The sequence below is a fragment of the Sciurus carolinensis genome, chromosome 4 (assembly GCF_902686445.1).
Source record: "Sciurus carolinensis chromosome 4, mSciCar1.2, whole genome shotgun sequence".
Taxonomy (NCBI): Eukaryota; Metazoa; Chordata; class Mammalia; order Rodentia; family Sciuridae; genus Sciurus; species Sciurus carolinensis.
Genome location: NC_062216.1, coordinates 168,111,005 through 168,133,212, shown reverse-complemented (window position 1 = coordinate 168,133,212; position 22,208 = coordinate 168,111,005). Strand labels below are relative to the sequence as shown.

The 22,208-nt window shown below is 53.1% G+C and overlaps 4 protein-coding genes across 4 annotated transcripts in view; 1 reads left to right on the top strand and 3 right to left on the bottom strand.

The window, feature by feature from the left end:
* The window catches only part of Cacna1i (calcium voltage-gated channel subunit alpha1 I), a 110,844-nt gene extending 107,948 nt beyond the window's left edge, over positions 1-2,896 (bottom strand). The window contains exon 1 of the mRNA XM_047549160.1: positions 2,843-2,896. The gene's annotated coding sequence lies outside the window, so the exon portion shown is untranslated. The remainder of the gene's footprint in view (positions 1-2,842) is intronic.
* A 2,227-nt stretch (positions 2,897-5,123) lies between these two features.
* Positions 5,124-8,353, top strand: Rps19bp1 (ribosomal protein S19 binding protein 1). The gene is made up of 4 exons (XM_047548058.1): positions 5,124-5,284; positions 5,436-5,564; positions 7,509-7,606; positions 7,843-8,353. The coding sequence occupies exons 1-4, from the start codon at positions 5,233-5,235 to the stop codon at positions 7,975-7,977; spliced, it is 414 nt and encodes a 137-aa protein (XP_047404014.1). The 5' UTR covers positions 5,124-5,232; the 3' UTR covers positions 7,978-8,353.
* A 2,425-nt stretch (positions 8,354-10,778) lies between these two features.
* Positions 10,779-12,881, bottom strand: Atf4 (activating transcription factor 4). The gene is made up of 3 exons (XM_047551780.1): positions 12,689-12,881; positions 11,812-12,129; positions 10,779-11,695 (listed from the first exon to the last, which is right to left on the bottom strand). Exons 2-3 carry the CDS (start codon positions 12,035-12,037, stop codon positions 10,860-10,862), a joined length of 1,062 nt encoding a protein of 353 aa, XP_047407736.1. The 5' UTR covers positions 12,038-12,129; positions 12,689-12,881; the 3' UTR covers positions 10,779-10,859.
* A 5,266-nt stretch (positions 12,882-18,147) lies between these two features.
* Positions 18,148-21,727, bottom strand: Mief1 (mitochondrial elongation factor 1). Its single transcript, XM_053743393.1, is given in 12 exon segments — positions 18,148-18,549; positions 18,552-18,647; positions 18,650-18,772; positions 18,775-18,819; positions 18,822-18,922; positions 18,924-18,966; positions 18,969-19,016; positions 19,019-19,088; positions 19,421-19,683; positions 19,888-19,974; positions 19,977-20,064; positions 21,519-21,727. Coding segments are annotated over 12 exon segments (1,365 nt in total). The 5' UTR covers positions 21,663-21,727; the 3' UTR covers positions 18,148-18,292.
* Positions 21,728-22,208: the final 481 nt, after the last annotated feature.

Here is a 22,208-nt window from a genome sequence, read left to right as displayed (position 1 = left end):
GAGGGGGAAAACACGGCCAGGAAGGGCATTTGTGCAGGGTTACCCCATCCTGCCCCTGAAGACCCAGCCTCGGGGCAGGGTCCCCCAAGCTGCGGGCCAGAGGCTCTGAGCCCTGGGCCGGGAGAAGGGAATTTCTAGGCAAGCCCTGCCGGCCAGAAGATGGAGACCACGCCCCCTCCCCCCACCTCGTTGCCAGGACAACAGGGCCTCCATGCCAGGTGTGTGTTGAAAATTGGCAATTTAATGGAAAAATAATTAGAATTAAAGGGCTGAGGCTAAAAGGGATAGAACCCTTCCAGTCCCAACCTACCCACTTGGGAACCTGAATCCCCCTCATCCCTGAGTCCCCTGAGGTCCCAGGACCAACCCAAGCCCCAACTGCTCCCCTTCCAAAGCCCTACAGTGGCACTTCTATACAGCACTCCTGCCCCACCTGGGTGATAGTCTGTCCCCACTGCCCCAATGGGGACACTGAGGCCCAGAGCAGAGAGGGACTTACTTGAGATTTCACAGTGAGGACACGTCCCAGAGCCCGGCTCCCAGGGCCCCACCTTCGGTGGCCCCTCTGACCGCTCTCTGCTGGTGAGCCTCCGGGAGGCCAGGGGGCTGGAGAGAGGGGCCTTTGCTTGAGGGGCCTCAAGCCTTCCGGCTCACCCCTCTCTCCCACGGCCCTTCAGTGTCCCCGGGGGCCTGGCAGGACTGGGACCCACCCCCTCGCATCCCAGGAGCACCTGAGGCCTGAGAGGGGAAGGTATGCTCCCCGTCACACAGCAACTTGGTACAGATTGTGTCTTTGGCCACTCGGGGGTGGAGCCAGTGAAAAGACCCCATTTGACCCCCACCCATCACCGCCTGATCCCAGGCCTCCCTGGAGAATTCCCAGAAGCTCCTTCCAGCCTCTTACCTCCAAATCCATGGAAAAGGAGCCCAGGGGCCTCTCCTGGGTCCCCCACAGGGCTGCTGGCCTGGGGCTGCTGCTGTCTGGGGGTGCCACCCTGAACCCGGCAAGCCCCAGGGTCACACATAGGCCTCACTGGGCGGTGAGCACGCGGCCAGCGGAGCCCTCCTCCACCCTGCGGGAGCCCCGCCCACCCCACCCAGCCCAGAGAGGTGGTGCAGCCCCTGAGGACACACAGCTGTGCCTGGCAAAGGCTGCATTTGAACAGTCCTCCAATTCCAGGCCCCCGAGCCGTCCTCTGTGGCCTCCCACCTATGGGGCACTGACCCCAGGACATGGAGACCCTGTGCCACATATTTGTGCAGGTCTGGCTCAGGGCTGTGGACACAGGTCCCACCGGCAACCCAGCGAGCCATCACGGGTCTGTGAACGTATAGCGCTGCTCTGCGTCCGGTGCAACGGCAAGGGCAACACCTCAAGTGCAAGGGACTGTGAGGTGGGGACTATCATATCTAACTCACAAATGAGGAAACTGAGGCACAGAGAGGTTATGTGACTTGTCCAAGGTCACACAACTAGTGAGTGACAAAGCCCGGATTTAAACTTATGCAGGCTGGTTCCAAAGTACTGCCCCGCAAGCCAGGAGCCCTGCCTGGGCCTGCCACCCTCCCCAGGAGGACAACTGGAGGACACTTCTCAAAGGCCGGTCCTGAGAGGAGACGACAGGCCCAGAGAGGGAAGGTGGCACGTTTGCAGGCACACGGCTGCGTGAGCCTTGTCCCTGTGTCATTCCCAGGCCCCGGAAACCACCAGCACTGCCACCTCCCAAGGCTCCTCTCCTACCACAGGGGGACGTGGCTCTGGGGAACAGAGGAGGGGCGATGGCCTGGTGCCAGGCCGTCAGGAGAAAGGGAACCTGGAGCCTCCCTGGTGAGACACAGCAACACCCTCAGGAAAGAGCCGCTGACCGAGGGAGACGGCCCGGAGAGGCTGAGAGGCCCAGAGGCCTGGAGGCCCAGAGCCCATCCGCAGAGGCGGTTCCCCTTGAGCTCTCCAAAGCCGCGGACGGCCAGGGAGGCACGGGCGTGGGGCAGGGAGGTGCACTCACCCTCGGCCTGAAAAGGCCATTGCAAGTTCCACCCGGTTTTCCATCTGAAGGTGGCCAGAGGCCAGGAGTGGGCAGAAGAGAGAGAGGACGCAGAGACACAGGGACAGAGAGCAGGCAGGGACAGAACCCGAGAGCCAGAGAGCCAGAGATAGGACCAGGAGGTGAAGGGAAGGATGGGACGAAGAAAGCAGAGCGAAGCCAGGACTCCGAGTGCCCCAACTCTCGGGTCAGAAAGCTCCTGCGCGTCCCTTCCACGCACACACTCGCACGCTGGCTCACGCCGGAGGCCTCCTAGAAGACGCCCCCCTGAGCCTGGGGCCCAGGCAGAGCTGGGTCCCGCAAGGCCAGGAAGAAGACAGGGATGGGGTACAGGGGCCCCAGGGGCTAGAGGGTGCCCACCCCTCCGCTTACCCTGATGGTGCCTCTATGTGGTCAGAGGCCCCAGCTGAGCACATACCGGGACACCCAGGGGTGGAGCCAGGGCCTGGCAGGGACCCAATGCAGAAACTGAGGCTCAGAGCAGTAAAGCAGCTCTCCCAGGGCCACACAGCCAGGATCAGGACCTGCTGTGAGTCCTCTTGACCCACCATCCCCACAGGGAGACCCACAAGAAGCAGCTGCCCACCCTGAGCGCCCAAAACAAGCCTGGCAGGTAGTGGGCATCCATAGGTAGGCTGTAGAGTGGCCCACTTGGCCCCGAGGGGCTGCCGCACCCACCTGGCTCTTGCTGGATTCGGAGGACACGGAACGGCAGTGGGTAGGTCTGTCTGTGGGTGGTCCCGGGCACCAGCACACCCCAGCCCTGTTCCAGGTGCTTACGAGGCTCCTACACTCACCTAGAAGAGGAAGCCCAGGCTCTGCTAAGGATTACCTAGGGTCACACAGCCCCGTCGCCCCCCAGTGCTGAGTGCCCAGCTGTCCTCTGTGCCCTTTCCATCGGCAGTCAACCTGGTGATTCTGCCCCAGTTTCCCCATCTTGGCCAGACCTGGGAGGGACGTCTGACCCAGAGCAGGAAAGGCTGCAGGACAGGGACCACAGGGAGCCTGGCCATACAGTGCCAGAGGCAAAGAGCCAGCCCAGGCCGAGGGGCCATCTGGCCCCACACTGGGGCTGAGGCTCTCAAGAGGGCAGCGCCAGAAGAGGGCAAGAAAGCTGTCCTGCAGCGCCACCTAGTGGTGCAGGTGCAGAAATAGCATCCAGCACCCCTCCATCCATCAGTTCCTTTCCCCTCCAGGGTGGTGGAGCACCGAGTGCCTGGCTGGGCAGGGGACACACAGGGATCCACCCAGACCCACGTAGATCCACCCAGCCCCAGGGACATTGGAATACAGAGAATTCCTCCACCTGGGACCACGTGCTGACCAGGCCACATCTGAAGGAGACAACTTGGTCCTTTACCCTGCTGAGTTCTGTTCCTCGGCACATCCCACAGCCCATGACCTCCCGGGCATCTCCAGCCGACTGCCCACTAGCATTCCAAACTCATCCTTTCTCCATCCTGTCCTTTACGAAGCACTAACTATATGCCAAGCACTGTTCCAGGCACTAGGGGTATAACAGTAAAACAATTCTCGACCTCCTGGAGCTGAGGGTAGGGCGGGGACAGGAAAATAGACAATAAACAACAAACGTGGGCTGGGGTTGTAGCTTAGAGGTGGAGCGCTTGCCTAGCACGTGTGAGGCACTGGGTTTGATCCTCAGCACCACATAGAAATAAATAAATAAAATAAAGGTATTGTGTCCATTTACAACTAAACAACTAAAAAAAAAACAACAAATATACATAGGAAAACAATTTGGTTATTTTATAAGCAAGAAAGAGACACCTGTCTGACCACATGACTGGGTTCCAGGGCCCCCAAGGGTCCTTGGGACAAAATTAAAAAGCACAGCCCTTGAGCCCATTCTGCCTCTGTCACCTCTTCCTCTTCTGTGGGGCACTCTTGTGTCAAGGGGAAAGGTTCTCCCTACAGCATCCTCCAGCCTCCAACATCCTCCACCCCGACACAGGGTCAGTTCCTCCTCATCCTCCGAGGGCTTTCCTGTCCCGGTGGCTTGCAGGGCCCCATGCAGAACCACAGCGCTGCTTCCTGGGTGGCTGGTGCAGGAGTATCCAAATCAGTCTCTGTCTGTGCTGATGCCTAGGCATGGCACTACCTGTGACCTCATTGGATTGATTCCTCAGCTTGTTCTAATCTATAAAGTGGGGAAAGCAGGCAGGACCCTGACCCTGGATGTACATTTTGTTATTAATGCGGTCTCCCTGGGCACTAGCTGAAGGTTAGACCGTCAGGTCTACCAGGGAGAACCAGCTGAGGCATCTCAGTGTCCCAGGCTATGGTGCCAGGTGTACAGAAGGCCCTCAGAACATGTTTGCCCAGTGAAGTCAGTCGCCCCTTTTCATTTGCTACTCATTTACCGAATGGTGCTGCGCGCCTCCTGCAGGCCAGCGCTGGGCTAGGAGCTGCCCATGGAACCGCGAACAAGCAGGCTCCTTCCCACCAGGAGAGCCATCGCTAGGCCAGAGGTGCTCGGAGCTTGGGGTCTAAAACGTCCTTTACCCTCTTAAAAACTTAAGGCCCCCAAAAACTTTTGATCTATTGATCTTTAACACATTAGAAACTAGAACAAAATATTTTAAATATTTAATTCACTAAACAGAAAAAACTCATTGATAACAAACATTTTAAGAAAAAACTATTTTTTTCAAAACAAAAATACATTATTCCGCATTTTTGCAAACGTCTTTAATGTCTGGCTTAATGGAGGACGGATGGATCCCACGCTGTGCTCGATCCTTGCGGCACGTCGCCGGCAAGGATCCAAGCATTGGCAATTAAACGCGCCTCACAATTTCCCGTCCTAAAACTAGAGAATGCCAACGCTCGGCCCGCGCCCCGCCTCGCCCGCTGCGGAGAGGCGGGACCCGAAAGAATTGACCAACCAGGCTGGGCTATTGCAGGGAACTTCCGGGAGAAGGCGTGGTTTGACGCGCAAGGAGCCTGTTGGATTAGGATTGGACTACTGATGTGTCCTTCCTCGTCGGTCCGCTCCCAGTTCCCGCCCCTCCCTCCGCGCTGGAGTAAAACTTTAACGCATGCGTCCTATATAAGGGGGGGGGCACTTCCGCCCGTCCACTCCGGAACCCTCGTTTCGCCTCGGGTTTCCGCGGAGACCCGCAGCGCCGCCAGGACGGAAGTAGTGTGGGCCGGGCCGGGAGCAGTCATGTCGGCCGCGTTGCTGCGAAGGGGTCTCGAGCTGCTGGCGGAATCCGAGGGTGAGGAGGGATTTCCCGGGGTCGACCGGCGAGGGCAGGAGGACGGTGGGGGCCGCCGGCAGAAGCCCCGGGGTGAGGAATGACCCGGGCCGGACTTAGCCCAGCGTGACGGGAGCCCCACCACCAAAGCCCATTCCTCTCTTCCCGACAGCCTCCCGGGCCTCGCCAAGCCAGGCCGAACCGAGCGGAACTCGGGCGAAGCGGGCTCGGAAGGCGAAGGCGAGCCAGGCCCAGAAACTGCGAAACTCAGCTAAGGGAAAGGTGCCCAAGTCGGCGCTGGGTGAGTTGGGGAAGGGTTCGGGGACGGCCCTGGAGGAGAAGCGCTTGAAGCAGGACTGGAAACGTTCCCTGGGTGTTGCTAGAATACCTGTCGTGTCGGGAGCGGAGCGGGCATGGACACACGGAGGTGGAGGAAACACGTAGTAACGCGCCCTCCTGGACCACAGTCCTGGCGGGGATGTAAGAGACCACGGTGCGCCGAGAGGGATTGAGACTAAAAGGTCAAGTCCGCCTTCCCTGAGGAAGTAACATTTAGGATGACACGGGAGGTGTGAGAGTGTCCAGGTGAAAGGTAGAAGAATATTCTAGGAAACACATCATGTGTAGAGGTCCTGAGTCAGAAGGGAACTTGTGGCCTTTAAAAATCTGAAAGACTGGTGAAGGTAGCATGTTAAGACGGAGCATTTGACAGTTAATACCTTGCCAGGTGCTGTTCTAAGCCCTGTGCAAATGGTAATTCATTTGATCCTCAAACCAACCCTGTGACGTTGGCACAGCCGTCACCCCCATTTTAGAGATGCAGAAACAAACACCTTCCCAGATGAAACAGGTGGAAACCAGGCAGTGTGTCTCCAGAATCCTGCTCTTTTGCTTCATTTAGGTGGGAGGTGCTGTGGCCGGCGCAGCGGTGATAGCAGCAGATAACAAGAGAAATGTGCAGGTGTAAGATACATAGAGGGAGCATTGGTGGGCTTCAGTGGTGACTTCACTGCGAAGAGGGAGCCCAGTTTCTAGAACGTCCTAGGGGTGGTGCTGCTATTAACGGATAGAAAGCCTTGGGCAGAGCAGGTGTAGGCAGGATGGTAGGCACAGGGCTTGGTGCATGAGAGGTGTTCCGGTATTTGCTACAGGAGTTACAATTGCAAGGACAAAGCAGCAGGAGCAGGCGTGGAAGCGGGCAGTGAGACCTAAGGGAGCATCAGTGACGTACGCTGTGCAAAGGAGCCCAATCCCCAAGAGGTCATTCCTGCCCATTCAGCCCTTTTCTTCGCCACCCTGTTACTGGAGTTCCCTCCTCACACCACTGACTTCCCTTGACCTTGTGTGTGGCCGTGGTGTCCCCCCAGGGCTGGGCACATAATTGATGGTACAAGGAACAGCGAGCCTTGGCAGCCAACCAATGGAATACCTCTGTGGCTGCCCTTGGTCTAGATGCCTTATCTCTTGCCTGGATTATTGCCAGAGCCTCCTTGCTGGTCTCTGCTTTCCACCCACCCCTCGCCCAGTAGGCGCCTTCTAATCAGCAACCAAGGCCATCTTGAACAATCCTCAGGCCTGTTTCCTTTACCTTCACCATTCCGTGGCTCCCAGCGTGCTCAGTAAGAGCCAGAGTTTTTTCAGTGTTCTGTGAGGCCCTGCATGACCTGCTTCCTCCCCACACCAACCACTTTGTTCTTCAAACACATGGTCACATTTCTGCTTTAGTCTTTGAACTGATTGCTCCCTTCCCCCAAATATCCACAACTCTATCCTTTAGGTCTTTCTTCTGTCATTCCAGTGACATTTGGCTTCTTAGACCTTCCCATATTGAAACTGCAACCCTCTACCCCTGGCATTCCCCTTTTCTGCTTCCTATTCTATTTTTCTCTGTAAAGTGAATGGCTCTCAGAAATAGTTTACCTGGTCTCCCATTTCTTTTCTCACTAGAGTATAAGCTCCATGAGGTCAGGCATTTTTGTTTCCTACTGTGTGCCCAACACCTAGAACAGAGCCTGGCATGTTTGTGCTCAGAACCTATTTGTTGAATGAGTCCTGACCAACTGGGAGCCCCAGGGGTGTAGAGGTGAGGCTTTAGCAGGATCTGTGTGGAGAACAGATTTGGTCAAAAAGTGCCCAGACTTGCAGTTATCCAGGGAAGGGATGATGGGGCCTTTGGCAGGGCTAGGGACCCCGAAAACTTCCAAAGAGTACATCTAAAATGAGGCTCCTTGCGTGCCACCCACAGCTGAGTACCAGAAGCGAGAGTGTCAAGACTACCTCAGAGCAAACCTGAAGTTTATGACCAGCAGGAGAAGCGTGGTGGAGGAGTCTGTGACCCAGCAGGTTTGTCCTGGATTACAGGCTGTAGGAAGGGACCTGGAGAGGGATGCCTGAGGCCATTCCCCTGAATCCAAGCTATCTCAGCTCTGAATACAGGGTGGAATTTGGACCAACCCCTAAAGGTCAGCATAGTGGTTGGGCGGAGGCTGGTCCGGCCCTACCCTGAGCCATATTCTCCTGTGGCCTTGGTCTGCTCTTCTGATAATGGAAGTGATTTGCCCTCACTCTACACTTTCTAGATTTTGCGCCAAAACCAGGGCCGCAAGGCCTGTGACCGACCTGTGACCAAGACTAAGAAGAAGAAGGCAGCTGAGGGTACTGTGTTCACTGAGGAAGACTTCCAGAAGTTCCAGCAAGAATACTTTGGCTGCTAGGCTTCCTGTAGGGAAGCAGAGGTGAGGCACTTGGGCCCATCCTCCTAGGACTTGTCTGCCTCTGATGGACCTGGGACTCAACCATGCAAGGCACGGCCAGCAGGTGGCGATGCAGGACCAGTTGGGTTCAAGGAAGCCCCAGAGCTGGAGCCACAGGAAGGCAGTAATGGAGCTAATGAGCTGGAAGCCCTGGAGCTGACTTCTGCAGGCTTGGGAGGAGCCATCTGCACCTGCCAGAAAAGAATATTTCTTTTTGCTTTGCCCAGGTGAGGTCTCTGGGCTGTTTGCAGGTACTGGGCCCTTGAAGGCTATACCTCCAGGAGCAGAAAGGCAGCTTCTGGGTGGGCTTCTGGGCTGAAATAAACGTGGACTTGGGTGTGCGCTGCTGATCTTCTATGGGAGGTCTTCCAGCTCCTCTGGAACTCCCCCATCTCCCAGCATGAATCTAGGAGCTCAGCGTCAGGGTAGATGACCTCCAGGGAGCTGTTCTCCGCCTCCTCCCCAGGGCTGTGCTGCTGCAGCTGTGGCCCTGGAGGCAAAAATAACAATTGCAGCTGCTAGGAGCTTTGCTGCAGGCAAACGGAAGGCATGGTTGGGAAGAACGTAAGAGCAATGCCTCAAACTCCCCACAGCACCTAATTTATGAGTCTGAGCAGGCTGTACTTAGGCTACACCACCACAGGGGGAGACGGGGCCCTTCCAGCAGGCAGTGCAGGACAGGTACACATGGAATAATGAACCCCTTCAGTCACACAATGGCCCCACGGAGGACCCTCCATTGGTCTCTTGTGAACCTGCCTCTACAAAGCACCCCTCCCCTAGCCCGAGATCCCACGGCTTCTGGTAGGTCCTGTGATGGGTAGGCTGGAGGTGGAGTGGCAGTTTGCTCGGTAACAGCCTTTGCCTAGCACACAAACTCAGGGCCTGATACTTAGCAAGGGCATGCTGTATCTACAAAAGAAATTTTTGAGTTTGCCATCCACACACATAGGCCTTTACTATTTTCTCACCCTAGGTGGGGACACAGGAGGCTGTAACTTCCAAAATGCAGTTGGAATCAGTCACATTTCCAGATGGCCTCTAACTGCTCTAGGAAGCTCAACCTACTGTTCATCCAGGTCAGGCAGGGACAGAAGGTACTATCTAATGATGGGACGTGAGGGGGGACCACATTCCTTAGACAGCTGTTACTGCTTTAAGCAGCTTAGCTGGCTCAGCGCTTAACTTGGCTCATAGCGAAAGGCAGACCAGGCTGGAGGGCCCCTTCCTAACAAGGTCACACCCACCACCATAGACCCAGATGCTCCCTGCCCCTCCCCGTAAAAATGGAATGCCTCAGGGTCAGGGGTCCTAGCTGGAGCCAGGAGCACAGCCAGCCTCAGGCTATGCTGCTCTTGCCACCTGCCAAATGAGGGCACCCCACCCTGACCTGGGCCTCATCAGGGTGGCTGAGTCACTTCCAGAGCTGCTATCCACCTCAACTCAAGTGCACTCCCGTCACACCACCACTCCCAAGATGAGGACTGCCCCCAGGACACCTGCTACCTACAGCCAGCGTTAAGGGTAGGTTTTAATTTCTTATCTTGGGGAATAATCTACAGAGTAACAGGACTCAAGCACAAAACAGCGACGACACTGTGCCAATGAGGGGGGCCTCAGGCTTCCTACTCACCTCAAGTCGGTGTAGAGAACTTTAATCTGTGGAATAATCTTAAGAAACCAGATTCTCACCACCACAGCCCTCACTTTCCAAGTCCCTAGCTCAAGTGTCACCCCCACAACCACATGGCTGTCTTAAGAAATCCTGGGGCCCATGGATTTAAAGTGCCTTGGAGTCATACCACCCACTAGCCAATCAACTGAGCCTGTCACCTCATTTTAGAAAAGCATTCAGGGGGCTGGGGCTGTACTCAGCAGCAGAGTGCCTGCCTAGCAGGTGAAGCACTGGGTTCCACTCTCAGCACCTCATATGATGTTCCAACTAAAAAATTTTAGAAATTCTTTTAAAAAAAGGACTCAGCATAATTTTACAGTATCTATGAAAGCAGCTGAATTGGTCATTTTTTTCAACCAGCAATTCCCCACTTAGCTAAGTGGCTGCCCAGGTGATGAGCGAGCCTGATTTCTAGAGGCCTGCAGTAGACAGCTGTGGGCAAGAGACAAAGGAGCCGGCCTTGCCTAGCACCTCCCTCTTACCCACACCTACACAACCTGTATGGGTAGCTTCCCACTCAAAGCGAAAAAAGGGGAGCAGGGCCCTGCGCCCAACATGCCAGTTGGGCCAGATCCTTAAGTCTCGCTTCCTTACACCTCCTGGGGACATTAAACCTTTCATCTCAGCCATGCGGCTGTTAACCTTCCCCTCCACTGAATCTAAATGTGGGGAATATGATCCTCATTACCACAGGGAGCTGCTCTCAGGAATGTGTCCCCAAGAGGCCTCCATGGAACGTAAAATCTTCTAAGAGGAACCTAATCCTCTTGTGTGCTGAAGGACTGGATGACCTCATCTTGATACTGACAGATGTTGGTGCCAAGCCAGACAAGAGAACAGGTGAAGCCCCGGCAGCCCCTCCTGCCCTGCCAACTGTCTCAGTTCTGAGTAAAAAGCACAAGGTCTCCATGCAACTGGCCCAACAGCCTTTTGCCCTAGGGAGGGAAAGAACCCACAATCTGAGGACACATGCCCAGTGGAGTTGAAGATACCTCACTCCAGGCTCATTTGTAATGAAAATACAAAGTGGGGGGTGCTTGTAGAGGGGTTACTTACCAGAATTAAGAAACACAGTAAGTCTGTACTGTTACTTTCACTACAAAATAATTTATTACAACACCGCTTCAGCACGAGACACCTATGTACAAGCAGAGCATTCCTGACTACCCTACTGAGGGACCCTTTTCTTCCCCCTTGCCTTGCGTACCTCTTCTATCAAATCTTTCAGATACTGGATCTCCTTGGCCAGAGAATCTGCCTTCTCTTTCAGAGCCTCGTTCTTCTTTTCTAGCTCTTTACACTCACCAGTGAGAGCCTCCTGTTCCGCCCTCTTCTTCTGGCGGTACCTGGTGGCTGCTGTCTTGTTTTGCTCCATTTTTTTCAACTTTTTATCCAGCTTCTCGCCTTTTACTTTTGGTACTACAATCTTATCCCCAGGAGGGTCATAAGGTTTGGGGCGGTTAGAGCCACAAGGGACACCTGGAGATGGCAGGCTAACATTAGGAGAGCCCCTGGAGGTAGAAGGGCTATGCTGAGGAGAGCCCAGGTAGGACTCTGGGCTCATACAGATGCCACTGTCATTATCTGAAGGAGTATCTTCCTCCTTTACACACTGAGGGATCATGGTACCATAAGCAGTAGAATCTGGCTTCCTATCTCCTTCAGAGATATCCACTTCACTTCCCAGCTCTAAACTAAAGGAATGATCTTGAGTGGAAGAAAGGACCCCTGGGGAAAGGGACAGAGGTTGCAAGAATGTATAGGGGGCAACCTGGTCTGCTTTTGTTAAACTTTCTGGGAGATGGCCAACTAGGTTCACTATCTGGGGGGGCTCCTTATTAGTCTCCTGGACTAGGGGGGTAAAGAGATCACATGTGTCATCTAACGTGGCCAAAAGCTCATCTGGCATGGTTTCCAGGTCATCTATACTCAACAGGGCATCAAAGTCAAACTCCTTCAGATCCATTTTCTCCAACATCCAATCTGTCCCGGAGAAGGCATCCTCTGCAAAAGAGTTCAGAGTAAAGAGTGACGGGAGTCACCCGAACACACAAAACAGCCCCTAACCCCACACCCATCACAAATGGCCACACAAGAGTAGCTGCATGTGGCCCACTCACCCTTGCCAGTGTCTGAGGCATCGACCAACCCATCCACAGCCAGCCATTGGGAGGAGCCCGCCTTAGCCTTGTCGCCGGAGAACCCATGAGGTTTGAAGTGCTTGGCCACCTCCAGGTAGTCATCTAAGAGACCTAGGCTTTCTTCAGCCCCCAAACCCGACTGGTCGAAGGGGGACATCAAGTCCCCCGCCAACACCTCGCTGCTCAGGAAGCTCATCTCGGTCATGTTGTGGGGCTTTGCTGGAATCGAGGAATGTGCTTAATTCGAAGATGTCTCTGTCGGTTACAGCAACGCTGCTGCTGGATGCCGTGAAAAGCCTGGGGAATCAGAAGGCAAGTCCCACTTAGAGGTGTGCTGGGCTGGGAACCTCATCATCTTACTTAATAAGTCAAAAGACAAATCTGAAATCCACAGTGGTGGCGAGTCGGGAGCACGTGCCACCAGGGCCATTGTGTCGTCTTCCCCGCCTCCGGCTCAGGTTGCACAAAATGGACGCCCGGGAAGGCTCGGCCATTCCGCAGCCGGTCGCCCGGGGAAGGCGCTAGTCCCCATTTCCAAATAGGGCCACGGCCGCCGCCCCGCCCCGTGACTCACGGCCCCGCCGCCATCTTGGTTGCTGCCACGTTCGCGGGGCGGCCGGGACCCCCGCGGGCTCCGGGAGCGCCGAGGCCCAGGAAGGAGGCCCGGGAAGGAGTCCCGGCGCCGTGCCCCGCCTGGAGCGCCCGCGCCCGGGAGACGCCAAAACAAGGACCGCGCGTCTGGGCGCTCGTAAACCCGCTTCCCCTCGGCGACGCGTCCCGCAGGAAGCCGCGCCCAGACAACCGAAAACCCCCGCCGGGCAGGGTGCCCGCCGGCGGAGCCCGTCCCGGTACTCACGCCATGGCTTAAGCCGTCGGGGGTTGCCGCTGCAGAGCCTGGTGCTGCTGCCGCCGCTGCAAAGGCCAACGCTGCCGCAGGCACTGCTGCCTCTAATACGCCATGGTGGCCGCGCACCCTGCGGGAGGGGAGGAGGGAAGGCGCGCACTCAGTCTCGACTCTACATTTACAAGCGGACGGAACAGAAATGGCCGGGGCGAGGCCCGCCGGTCCTTTATAGACTCCTGTCTGTCACTGACAGCACAAAGTGTATCCTTCCGCTGCGATCACGTGACTCGCCATCAGCCCACTTTTCGCACCTGTGCGACCTCCCCAACCGCGCCAGCCCAGTCTGTATGTCGGGGAAGTGGTTTTGAAGGGAGAGGATCTTATTTTCAAGGTCTCATGAAAGGAAAAGGACGCACTGTTTTACAAGAGCCCTACGACCCAAGAATCACGTCCCACCCGCTGCCGCCGTAGATCGCGGAGGGATCTCCCAGACACGCCTCGCTTCCGGTGTTAGCGAGAGGGCGGGGAGAGAAGTTTTCATCCCAGGGAAGCTTTTTTAAGAAGGAGGCCGTCTGGTTATCGCGCGAGATTCTGACGAGAAGCGCGCGTCGAGCTGATTGGCCCGTCCATGGTGAATCATGTCTATTTTGAGTTCCTATTGGTTCCGGGCCTGAGGTAGGCGGGCTGTTCAGCCAGGGTGCCCACGATCCGGGCGGGTAGGCGGCCATCGCAGGGCGGGCACCTCTGTTAGTTTTTGACTGAGACCACCCAGCTAGAGTGGCTCCTTCATCCCGGCCCGTAGGGGAGCGGCCAAAAACGGGCCGGCTTCCGCCAGCAGGCAGCTTTGCCCAGCACGTCCCAAATAATCGCAGCCGGGCCTGGCCCCTGGGGCCTTTTCTTCCGGAACTAGCCACCTGTCGCAGCCCAGGTCCCGCCCGCCAGATGCCCTCCCTTGCGGACCGATTGGGCTGCTGCCCACCCGGAAAGGTCCCCGAAAGTCACCTGGCCCAAACCTTTGCTTTCCAGTGGAGCCGACAGCGGGTGACACCTGGCCCCCCAGGTAGGCTCGAGGACCGCAGCGGAAAAGGGGAACTGCGACGACGCTCCTGTTGGTGCCTCATTGGCAGGTCACCCGAGCCCTGCCCACCTACCCTCCAGGGCCAGCTCTGCGACCTTCATCTGAACCCGAGGCCCGGAAGATGCATGTTGTCTCCCTGTTCTGTTTTCACATTGCCCACTCTGAAATTAAAGTTTGCTGCTTTACTAAGTGATGCGCGCGGTCTATGACAGGAGGTTTGGTTCTCGTAGGCTCGACTCCCCTAAGAACGAAGTTCTGATCAGCTCCCAGGCATCCCAATGGCCCTGTGAAGAGAAGCTTGCTCGGGGTCGTTTTGCTGGGGTTGTTTGGAAACAGTTGTCCTAGTGGGCAGGGCCAGCTCCCCGCCGCCCGGGAAGCCGGAGTGCTGGGAAACCTCCCTGCCCTCCAACCCCCTCTACAGCCCGGCCCTGTAAAGGTAGAAACCTTCGCTTCCAATTGTGTCTGCCATTCAAATACCATTTCTGAGTGCTGGCTTTGTCATTTATTAGCTGGGACATTTGGCAAAGTGACATACCTTTCTGAGCCTCTTTTTTCATCTGCAAAATGAGATTTAACGAGTATCCCCGTCCCAGGAATGGAGTGAGACCATATATGTAAAGCACTTAGCACAGTGCCGGTGCCTAAGTGGCCGGCACTTGGTTGTGATTGTTACTATTATTATAACTCGGGTTTCTGGCCCTGACCTCCCAATCCCCATGCCTCTTCCCCATGACATCACCTACTTCCGCAGAGGACTCCTTACTATTTATTCACAGGAAACCAGCAACTAGAACACAATCCAAGGCATTCTGGATGCTGGCATACGTGTGGTTTTCCTTTCCGCGTGGAATATCATGAGACATACAGAACTTTTAGTCTTTCAGTGCAAAAACAGTAAGAATCCTGAGCCATTATTCAGAAGTGTAACTCAGGCCCCCTGGGAAGGGGTGTCCCTCCTTTTTTCTGATAGATGACCTTGCAAATGGTTGAGAATTTAAGAAGTAACACTTCCTCGGTTTTAACACTCCAAGGCCACAGAAAAATGAATCCAGAGGTAAAACTTGTCCCACCCTTTCCATTATGAAGACTTGGGTGAAGCATGTCAGCTTCAGACTGAAAATGAGGACCCAGCACTCCCATAGTAAAGTATCCCATATCACACAGGAAAAGTCACCATTGTTGGAAAGATTTTTTTTATTTTCTTCTTCCCAAGCTGTAGAACAACTCTGTGTTCCCAGTTTAATTTCCTCCTCAAGGATAAAAAAGTATAACGGTTCTCTGGGTCTCAGGGCTAAGCTGCTCCTATATAGTCCTAGCCAAGACAGGACACAACTGGTGATGGATTCCAATCTATTGGTTAACATCAACCACCACTGAAGAGCAGGCAAGTGACTGGAAGGCAAGTTGTGGACCTGGCCTCAGGGACCAAGAACTTAAAGAGACTACTAGGTAAGCAAAAGGAAAAGGTAAACACACCCTATATGCAGCTCACCACAGAACCCACATTTCTGGTATTTTGGCCACTCTTAATAATGTCTAAAAAGGCTACATCCTGCGACCTGGGGCAGGAATCAGCTCTAGTCCTAAGGTTTCTTGTCATTCTCCTTGGCCTTCAACTTCAGGCAAGAGGGCAAAGTCTCACACCCAATGAGAGTGTACTGTGCAGAAAGCTCTGGACACAAGAAGGCGATGCCTTCCTACAGACACCCCCTCAGAGCCTCCCAGGGCCCAGATCCTGAAGATTATGCTTCCTCATTAAACCATTTGAGCTCAAGCAGAAAAACAAGGAAGCAAAATCAGCTCATCAGGAATGTGAACAGGTGGACAAACAAGGGCCAAGACCCAGATGCCAAGAGACCGCCTCAACATAGCTTTTTCAACATGAGCTTCACCATTTCTTTAGTTTTAATCAACCAAGTATAAAAAGAAAAATACTGCTATCCAGAACCATTTTTAGGAAGAGGCAAAACAGGGAAGAACCAAAATAAACATGGAATTTTCAGGTGTTCAAGATAACAGTGAGAGCATTTTTTGGCATCAAGCACAAGTATATGGCTGCCTAATCTAGATGGTGCCAAAATGGTCTCCAGAGGGAGAAGGAAGAGCAGTTGCTGTTCCTTCAAGGCGAAAGTGGGAGTTACTGAACAGAGAGGCAGAGTGATGGGGATAGCCACTGCATCTTCCCCAAAGATTTAAAAAAAAAAAAAAAAAAAAAAAAAGGCAGAATTTGCTCTCTTCCGTCCAAGCAGCTCAGAGCACTTGGCCTTCATTCACATTTTGTGAGGAAAATGGCAAGAGGACAGCCAGCCCAGTCCTTCAGCTGACCACCGAGACAGGGCCAAGCTCCTACTAAGCACTTGTAAGAGGCTTTTACTTGTAGGATGGTAAAGTTATGGTTTTGTGAAACATAGTTACTAAGTCAGAGTTGCCCTGAAAGATAGGAAAATCAACTCATTTCTTTTCCTAAATTCGGTTATGCTTGCCTTTGATAATTTGGACTCCCTGAAATCTTAAGGGTCTTTAAAGCTTTTTTTTTCCCCTTCTTTTTGAGTTCCTTCCAATGATTCATATAGAATTTAGTCAGAGATGGCAGCTTAGGAAATTTTTAAGTTTTATAATACTCATAGCAGGGAAACCAAATCCGTTATCTCAACAAGAGTCTGCTTCTGCTGCTATCAGCCCTCCACTCTGCTGGGCTCTGGCGGAGCTCTCAGTCAGGCTCCGCCCCTCCCTACACCAGTCACAGGTGGTACTTAGGCACCAGCTGTTTTAAACTCCCCTATGCTTCTGACGGACAACCAGAAGCCCAGCTCTCGCAAGGTCCTGCCTCCATCTTTTCAGTTTGCTCAGTGCGTACAAAAGAAACAACTGGATTCCCAGAGAAGAGACTAAATAGGCAGGTTACCCTATTACCCAGTTCTCAACTTCTCTTGTCTGACAACGGGGGGGGGGGGGGGGGGGGGGCATCTATCTCTACCCTAAACTCTGGGTTGCTGAGGTGTCAGTGCTATTTAAAGAATCATTTCATGTCACTGTCAGGGAAGGAATGAGACAGCTGCAGAGAGCTTCCCAGAATCTCACTGTTGGAGAGGTAGTGAAGAATTCATGAAAGACTTGATGGGAGAGAACTAAATACTGAATAAGCAGATCAGAAACAGAACTGCTCTCAGCCTCTTGCTTCCAACAGAGGAAAAAACACAAAACAGGAAGACACACTGATGTGTATCAAACACTCCTCCCCACCCTCAGGATACACATACATTGCCACAAATAGTGCAATTTTAGCAGCAGGAAACAAGAAGGAATGTGGGGATTACAGCCTCCCTCTCCTGCAGTTTTATCCGGGTGCTCTCTCCCTCACAGCACGATCTGCCTGGCTGCCAAGTGAAAGGCAGGACCAGGGGAAGAAGGCTGTGCATGTACACCTGCCCCTTGGCCTCTGGAGATGCCTGGAGAGCTCAGCAAACATGCCTCTCCCACTGCTGTGGCAGACACTGCAGGAAGAAGGGCTGGCTGCTGGGCCTGTCCGTGGCTCAATGGCAGCATTCTAGAAAGGCAGGGCCCACTGGGGGAGAAAACACGGAACCAGGCATGAGCCGGGGCTGGGTTTTCCAGCTGACACTGAGCCTTTGCTGCTGAGGCTGTTGTTCCTACAAGACCTTGTTCTATTGGCAACAGAGAAGGAAAGAGAAAAAAACCAGCATCCATGTGAACATCCTCACAGGCCCAGCCCTCTCTCATCTGTCTGACTCGAAGAGCCAGAGAGAGAGACAGTGGGCATGCAGGCCTTTCACCAGGCCTTCCACCAGGCCCTCTGAACCCATCCCTCCCATCCCATCCTGTGATCTTGCTGGTGGTCACTAAGAAATATAATCTCCAAATAACTCCGCATCCATTTATCCTATGTGGGCTGAATACAGTGTTCCCAGGAGAGATGCTATCAGCACTTAAGAATATGAGTTGAGGGGGCAGGGAGAATGGATTTTTTTTCCAGGAACCAGGGTCAAAAGCTGGTTCCAACAGCCTCATCCCAAGAAACCTTAAATACTCTCTCAGCACTCACTCTGCAAAGTTCAGCTTGCAAACATGCAGTCATAGCTCTTCTGTGATATTCAACTAAAAGGCAACACCTTGATTAGGTAGACAGGCTCCAAGGACAAGAGCAAAAAGAAGGCGTGAACAAGAGAGGAAAAGACACTGAACAGGAGAGGCAAAAGGAAACCTGGGCCAAAATGCACAACACCCAAGTTGTCTCAGCAACTCAGACCAGCACTGTACTGCCTCAATTTATTCCAGAAAAAAAAGTCTGGAGCAAGGTGAGAAGTAGGGAGCACAGTGTTTGGTAACAAAAATAAAAAGGGTTGGGTGAGAAAATAGGAGATCGAGATGTCACTCTAATCAGCATGAAGTGACCAGGAAGGTGACCAGCAAGACAGGAGGCACCTAGGGACCCTGTGAGGCACCAGCCATGTAGCCAGCTGTCTCCATTGGTGACTCCAGTGCCTGACCGCCCAACCCCTGCTCTGGCCTTCACTGCCCTAGGTCTGCAGCAGCATTTCCAGCTCAGACAATGAGCAATAGAGAGTGTATCCCAATTTGTCTATTTCTCCAGGAGTGAGCTCTGCAAATAAGTTCACCTTGGGGTTTAGGGCACTGGGCAGGACTCCTGCCTCTAAGTAGCTGATGAGTCCCCTCAGAGCCTGCAGGAAATGGTCAGCTAGCATATCTGGAGACCAGTCAGCCTCCTCCTGGGCCAAGTGGAGGATGACATTGGTTAGCTGGCTGACAGTGAGGGGCCCAGAGCTGGAGTGGACTTGCATATGGCCTTGAGTATCTTGAGGCACAGCGATTGGCAGCCTGATTCAGCCTGGTCCAAAGCCTGCAGACGTGCTTGGCAGGACGCAAACTCAGCCGCTACAGGTTGTCATACTGGGCTAGCTGGTGTGGTCTGGCCACCAAAACTGTGTCACCAAGGGTCAACGATGGTAGGAAGTCAATGACAAGATGTTTGTCCCGTCATACTGCACTTCAAGTGTCAGGGCCTCTGGAGGTGGAGCTGGCCGATCACATAGTCCAAGAGGGACCCTATGGCCGGCCAGTTAATAGAGCCAGCCACTACCTTCTCAAAAGTGTCTGCTACTGTCTTTGGGGAGAGGTAGCCCCCGACGACAAGCGTCCCAGTAACTGCTGCCACGAGGAAAGTACTCTGGTTCTCACGATGAACCAGGAAGAAGCCAGGGACATTCATGATCGTGTCCTCTCAGGGATGCATGACCACAGGTTCTGCTCCAGCACAAGGGGCACGATAAGTTGGATGTGGTCAGCAGTCACCACCTGCCAGAGCAGAATTAAAAAGGTTTGGAGGGGTTTACTCTGCTCAGGGACATGCTTCCCCGCACAGGCCCAACCATCTTGCATTCCCCAACAAGAATAAGCCAAGAATTCTTTCATGTCACCAAAGCAATCCACATAGTGAGGAAACCAGAAAGGAGATGGGGACAAGAACAGGAAGCAGTTTTTTACACCTTCTCCAAATTGTGACTATGACTAAAAATGAAGGGGTTAAAGAAGTAGCAAAAGACAAGTGCTGGCGCGGGGCAGGTCCACGAGCAGGAGAACCCGTCTCTGGTCAGCCCAGTCCCACCCTCTGTGAACTGCCGTGTTACCTGCAGGTCATCATAGAGGCTGCCACTCAGATACATGTCCCGAAGTGGCATGTCAGGCAACTTGGCCCGTAGGAAGCTCCGGAGCTCAGCACATATGTCCACGGCAGCTTGCTTGGCCCGAGCCTGCTCTCCAGCAGGGATGGCTGCCCGGTTCCGGTAGTAAGTAAGAAGTTTCTCCTGCAGGGACATGCGGAGTCGTGACTTCTTCAAGTCTACCTGGCCCTTCCGGGCCAATGGCTTGGGCCGGGGCGGGCAGAATGTATCTGCCAAAGCAAGAGAGAGAGGCACGTGAGCTCTTCCCATGCTTGCTCAGTCCACAGCTGCCTCAGCCCCAGAAAGGGAAGGGCTGGGCACAAAGGGCAAGTACCTGCACGATGCCCAGATGTGTGCGCTCAAGAAATGTCTGTGCAACGAAGGAGTAGGGCTCAATCCAGAGGCAGTTCCAACAGGGTACCAGCCTTTCTCACCTGTGTCAAAGGCCAAAGAGTCTGTGGGAAGGGTCTGCAGGGACCGGCTCAGGCCTGTCTTCATGTCCCTGTTCAGCAGTCGGGGGAGCCCATCCAGTTTGGTTCTTCCCAGCTCCTTTTCCCTGAATGACTCAGGCGGGTGGGGCTGGTTGGGGCACTGATCGCCCGGTCATACATCTGAAATGGCAGAAAGGACCCAGAACATACACCCGCCTTCCCTCCTCTATTCCTTCCAACACACCCCTCCCCTAAAGTTTTGCTCTAGTAAGTGCCAACTTCTTTTACCAAGGCTCAGGATTGAACCCAGGGCCTAACACATGCTAGGAAAGCACTCTACCACCAACCCACATCCCCCCTCAACTACTCTGTTTTTTTTTTTTTTTAAAGTGGAGGTCGTACTGGGAATTAAACCCGGGGGGGGGGGGGGGGGGGGGCCCCAATCAGCTACATCCCCAGCTAAGTTGCTGAGGTTAGTCAAACTTACAATCTTCCTGTCTCAGCCTCCCACGTTGCTGGGATTATAAGCATGTACCACCATGCTTACATGTACTTTTGAAACAATTTTTTCATTTAACATCATTTTGATCATTTCCTCCTATCACTAGGATGCTTCCATGATTTCTGACTGTACATTCATATATAATGAATACACCATAATTTTGAACAATGATTAATTTATTTAACAAATAGTTTTAAGCACGGTAGTGCACATCTATAATCCCAGCTACTCAGAAGGCTGAGGCAGGAGGATCACAAGTTCAAGGTCAGCCTCAACTATTTAGCAAGATTCTCAGCAACTTGGCAAAACCCTTTCTCAAAAAATTAAAATGCAAAGGACTAAGGATATAGCTTAGTAGTAAAGTGCCCTTGGGTCTAATCCCCAGTACAAAAAAAAAAAAAAAAAAATCTGTTAAAATCATCCCTTGGTACCAGGGGAACATCCTGAGGATTCCAAAATCCTCTGATGCTCAAATTCCGTCTATAAAATGGCACCATACTACACCTTGCTATATACTTTAAATCATTTCTAGATTTCTTATAATATATCTAATGCAATGGAAATGCTACATTGTCAAGGCAAACAATCTACCACTGAGCCATATCCCCAACCCCCAGACAAGTTTTAAATTTTTTCAATCTGTGATTGGTTGAGTCTATGGATGTGGAACCCACAGATAAAGAAGGCTGACTATTGGGATACTGTGTGCTGGGCATTTTTTAGGTGCTACGAATGAACCATCAAACCAAAGAGGCCCAAATCCCTGCCCTCACACGGTTTCCAGTCTAACCAGAAGATATAGGCAATACATAACAAACAGCTAAATATACAGAATGCGGGTAGAGATAAATGTTTAAAACAAAAAAAGTAAAAACAGAAGTATACAAGTGGTGGACTGCCACTATTTTAAAGAAGGATTCTTAGGTTATTTGCAAGTTTTACTTGCCAGGATAAATTAACTCGTATTTCCAATCATTTCACTAAGGCAGAGTCCAAGAAGCAGACTTACTGAATTCTCTTAAGGTCTCCTCTAATTCCAGTACCAAGTTAGACTAGCAGTATCACAGCCTTGTTCCACTTGGTAAGGCTGCCTTCCTACCTCCCACCCCTGGCCCTGGTTGCGTGCACTTACCCGCTTAACTGCCAGTGTGGCAATGCCCAGCATGGCTGCTCCACCCACCCCCAGCACCAGCCGGGCATTGGAGAGCACAAAATCAATGGCTGTGCCAATGCCATTGTCATCCTTCTTGCCTTTGCGCTCACCAGCGCCTGCCATTGCTCACTGAGAATGAAGACAGAACACAGCTATCACCCACCCTGGGACCTCAAGAACCATCTCCCTCACCCCCCCTCTCCTGTCAAGGTCAGGTGCCCCTCCTGCCTCTAGCACTCATGCACTAGGGTCTAAAGAAAAGCACCATATGTCTTATATCGCTGGATACAATGGAGGGGAAACTGGCCATGTGTATTGTGGGTAAAACTTCCCATGAATCTGCAATTAGAGAAAGCATGAAGTTCACTGTTAGTCCTCATTATAAGCACAAAATAAAAGTGACCAAACAACCTGTACATGGCAACATAACTACAAGTCCACTTGAGAAAAAGGTATCTTTGTGGACGCTCTACTTGACAATGCTTGTTTCCTGGGGAAAGTACACAATGGGACTATCAGAGCTCAGGTAATACAGGGAAAGAACACAAAGAACACTCTAGACTCAGCTGTAGACTGGAAAACAAACCAACCATCTGCTCAAATACCCTGTAAATGCAAAACAATTCACCTACAAAGTGTACACGACATAGAAGAGGCTCCTGCCTGATG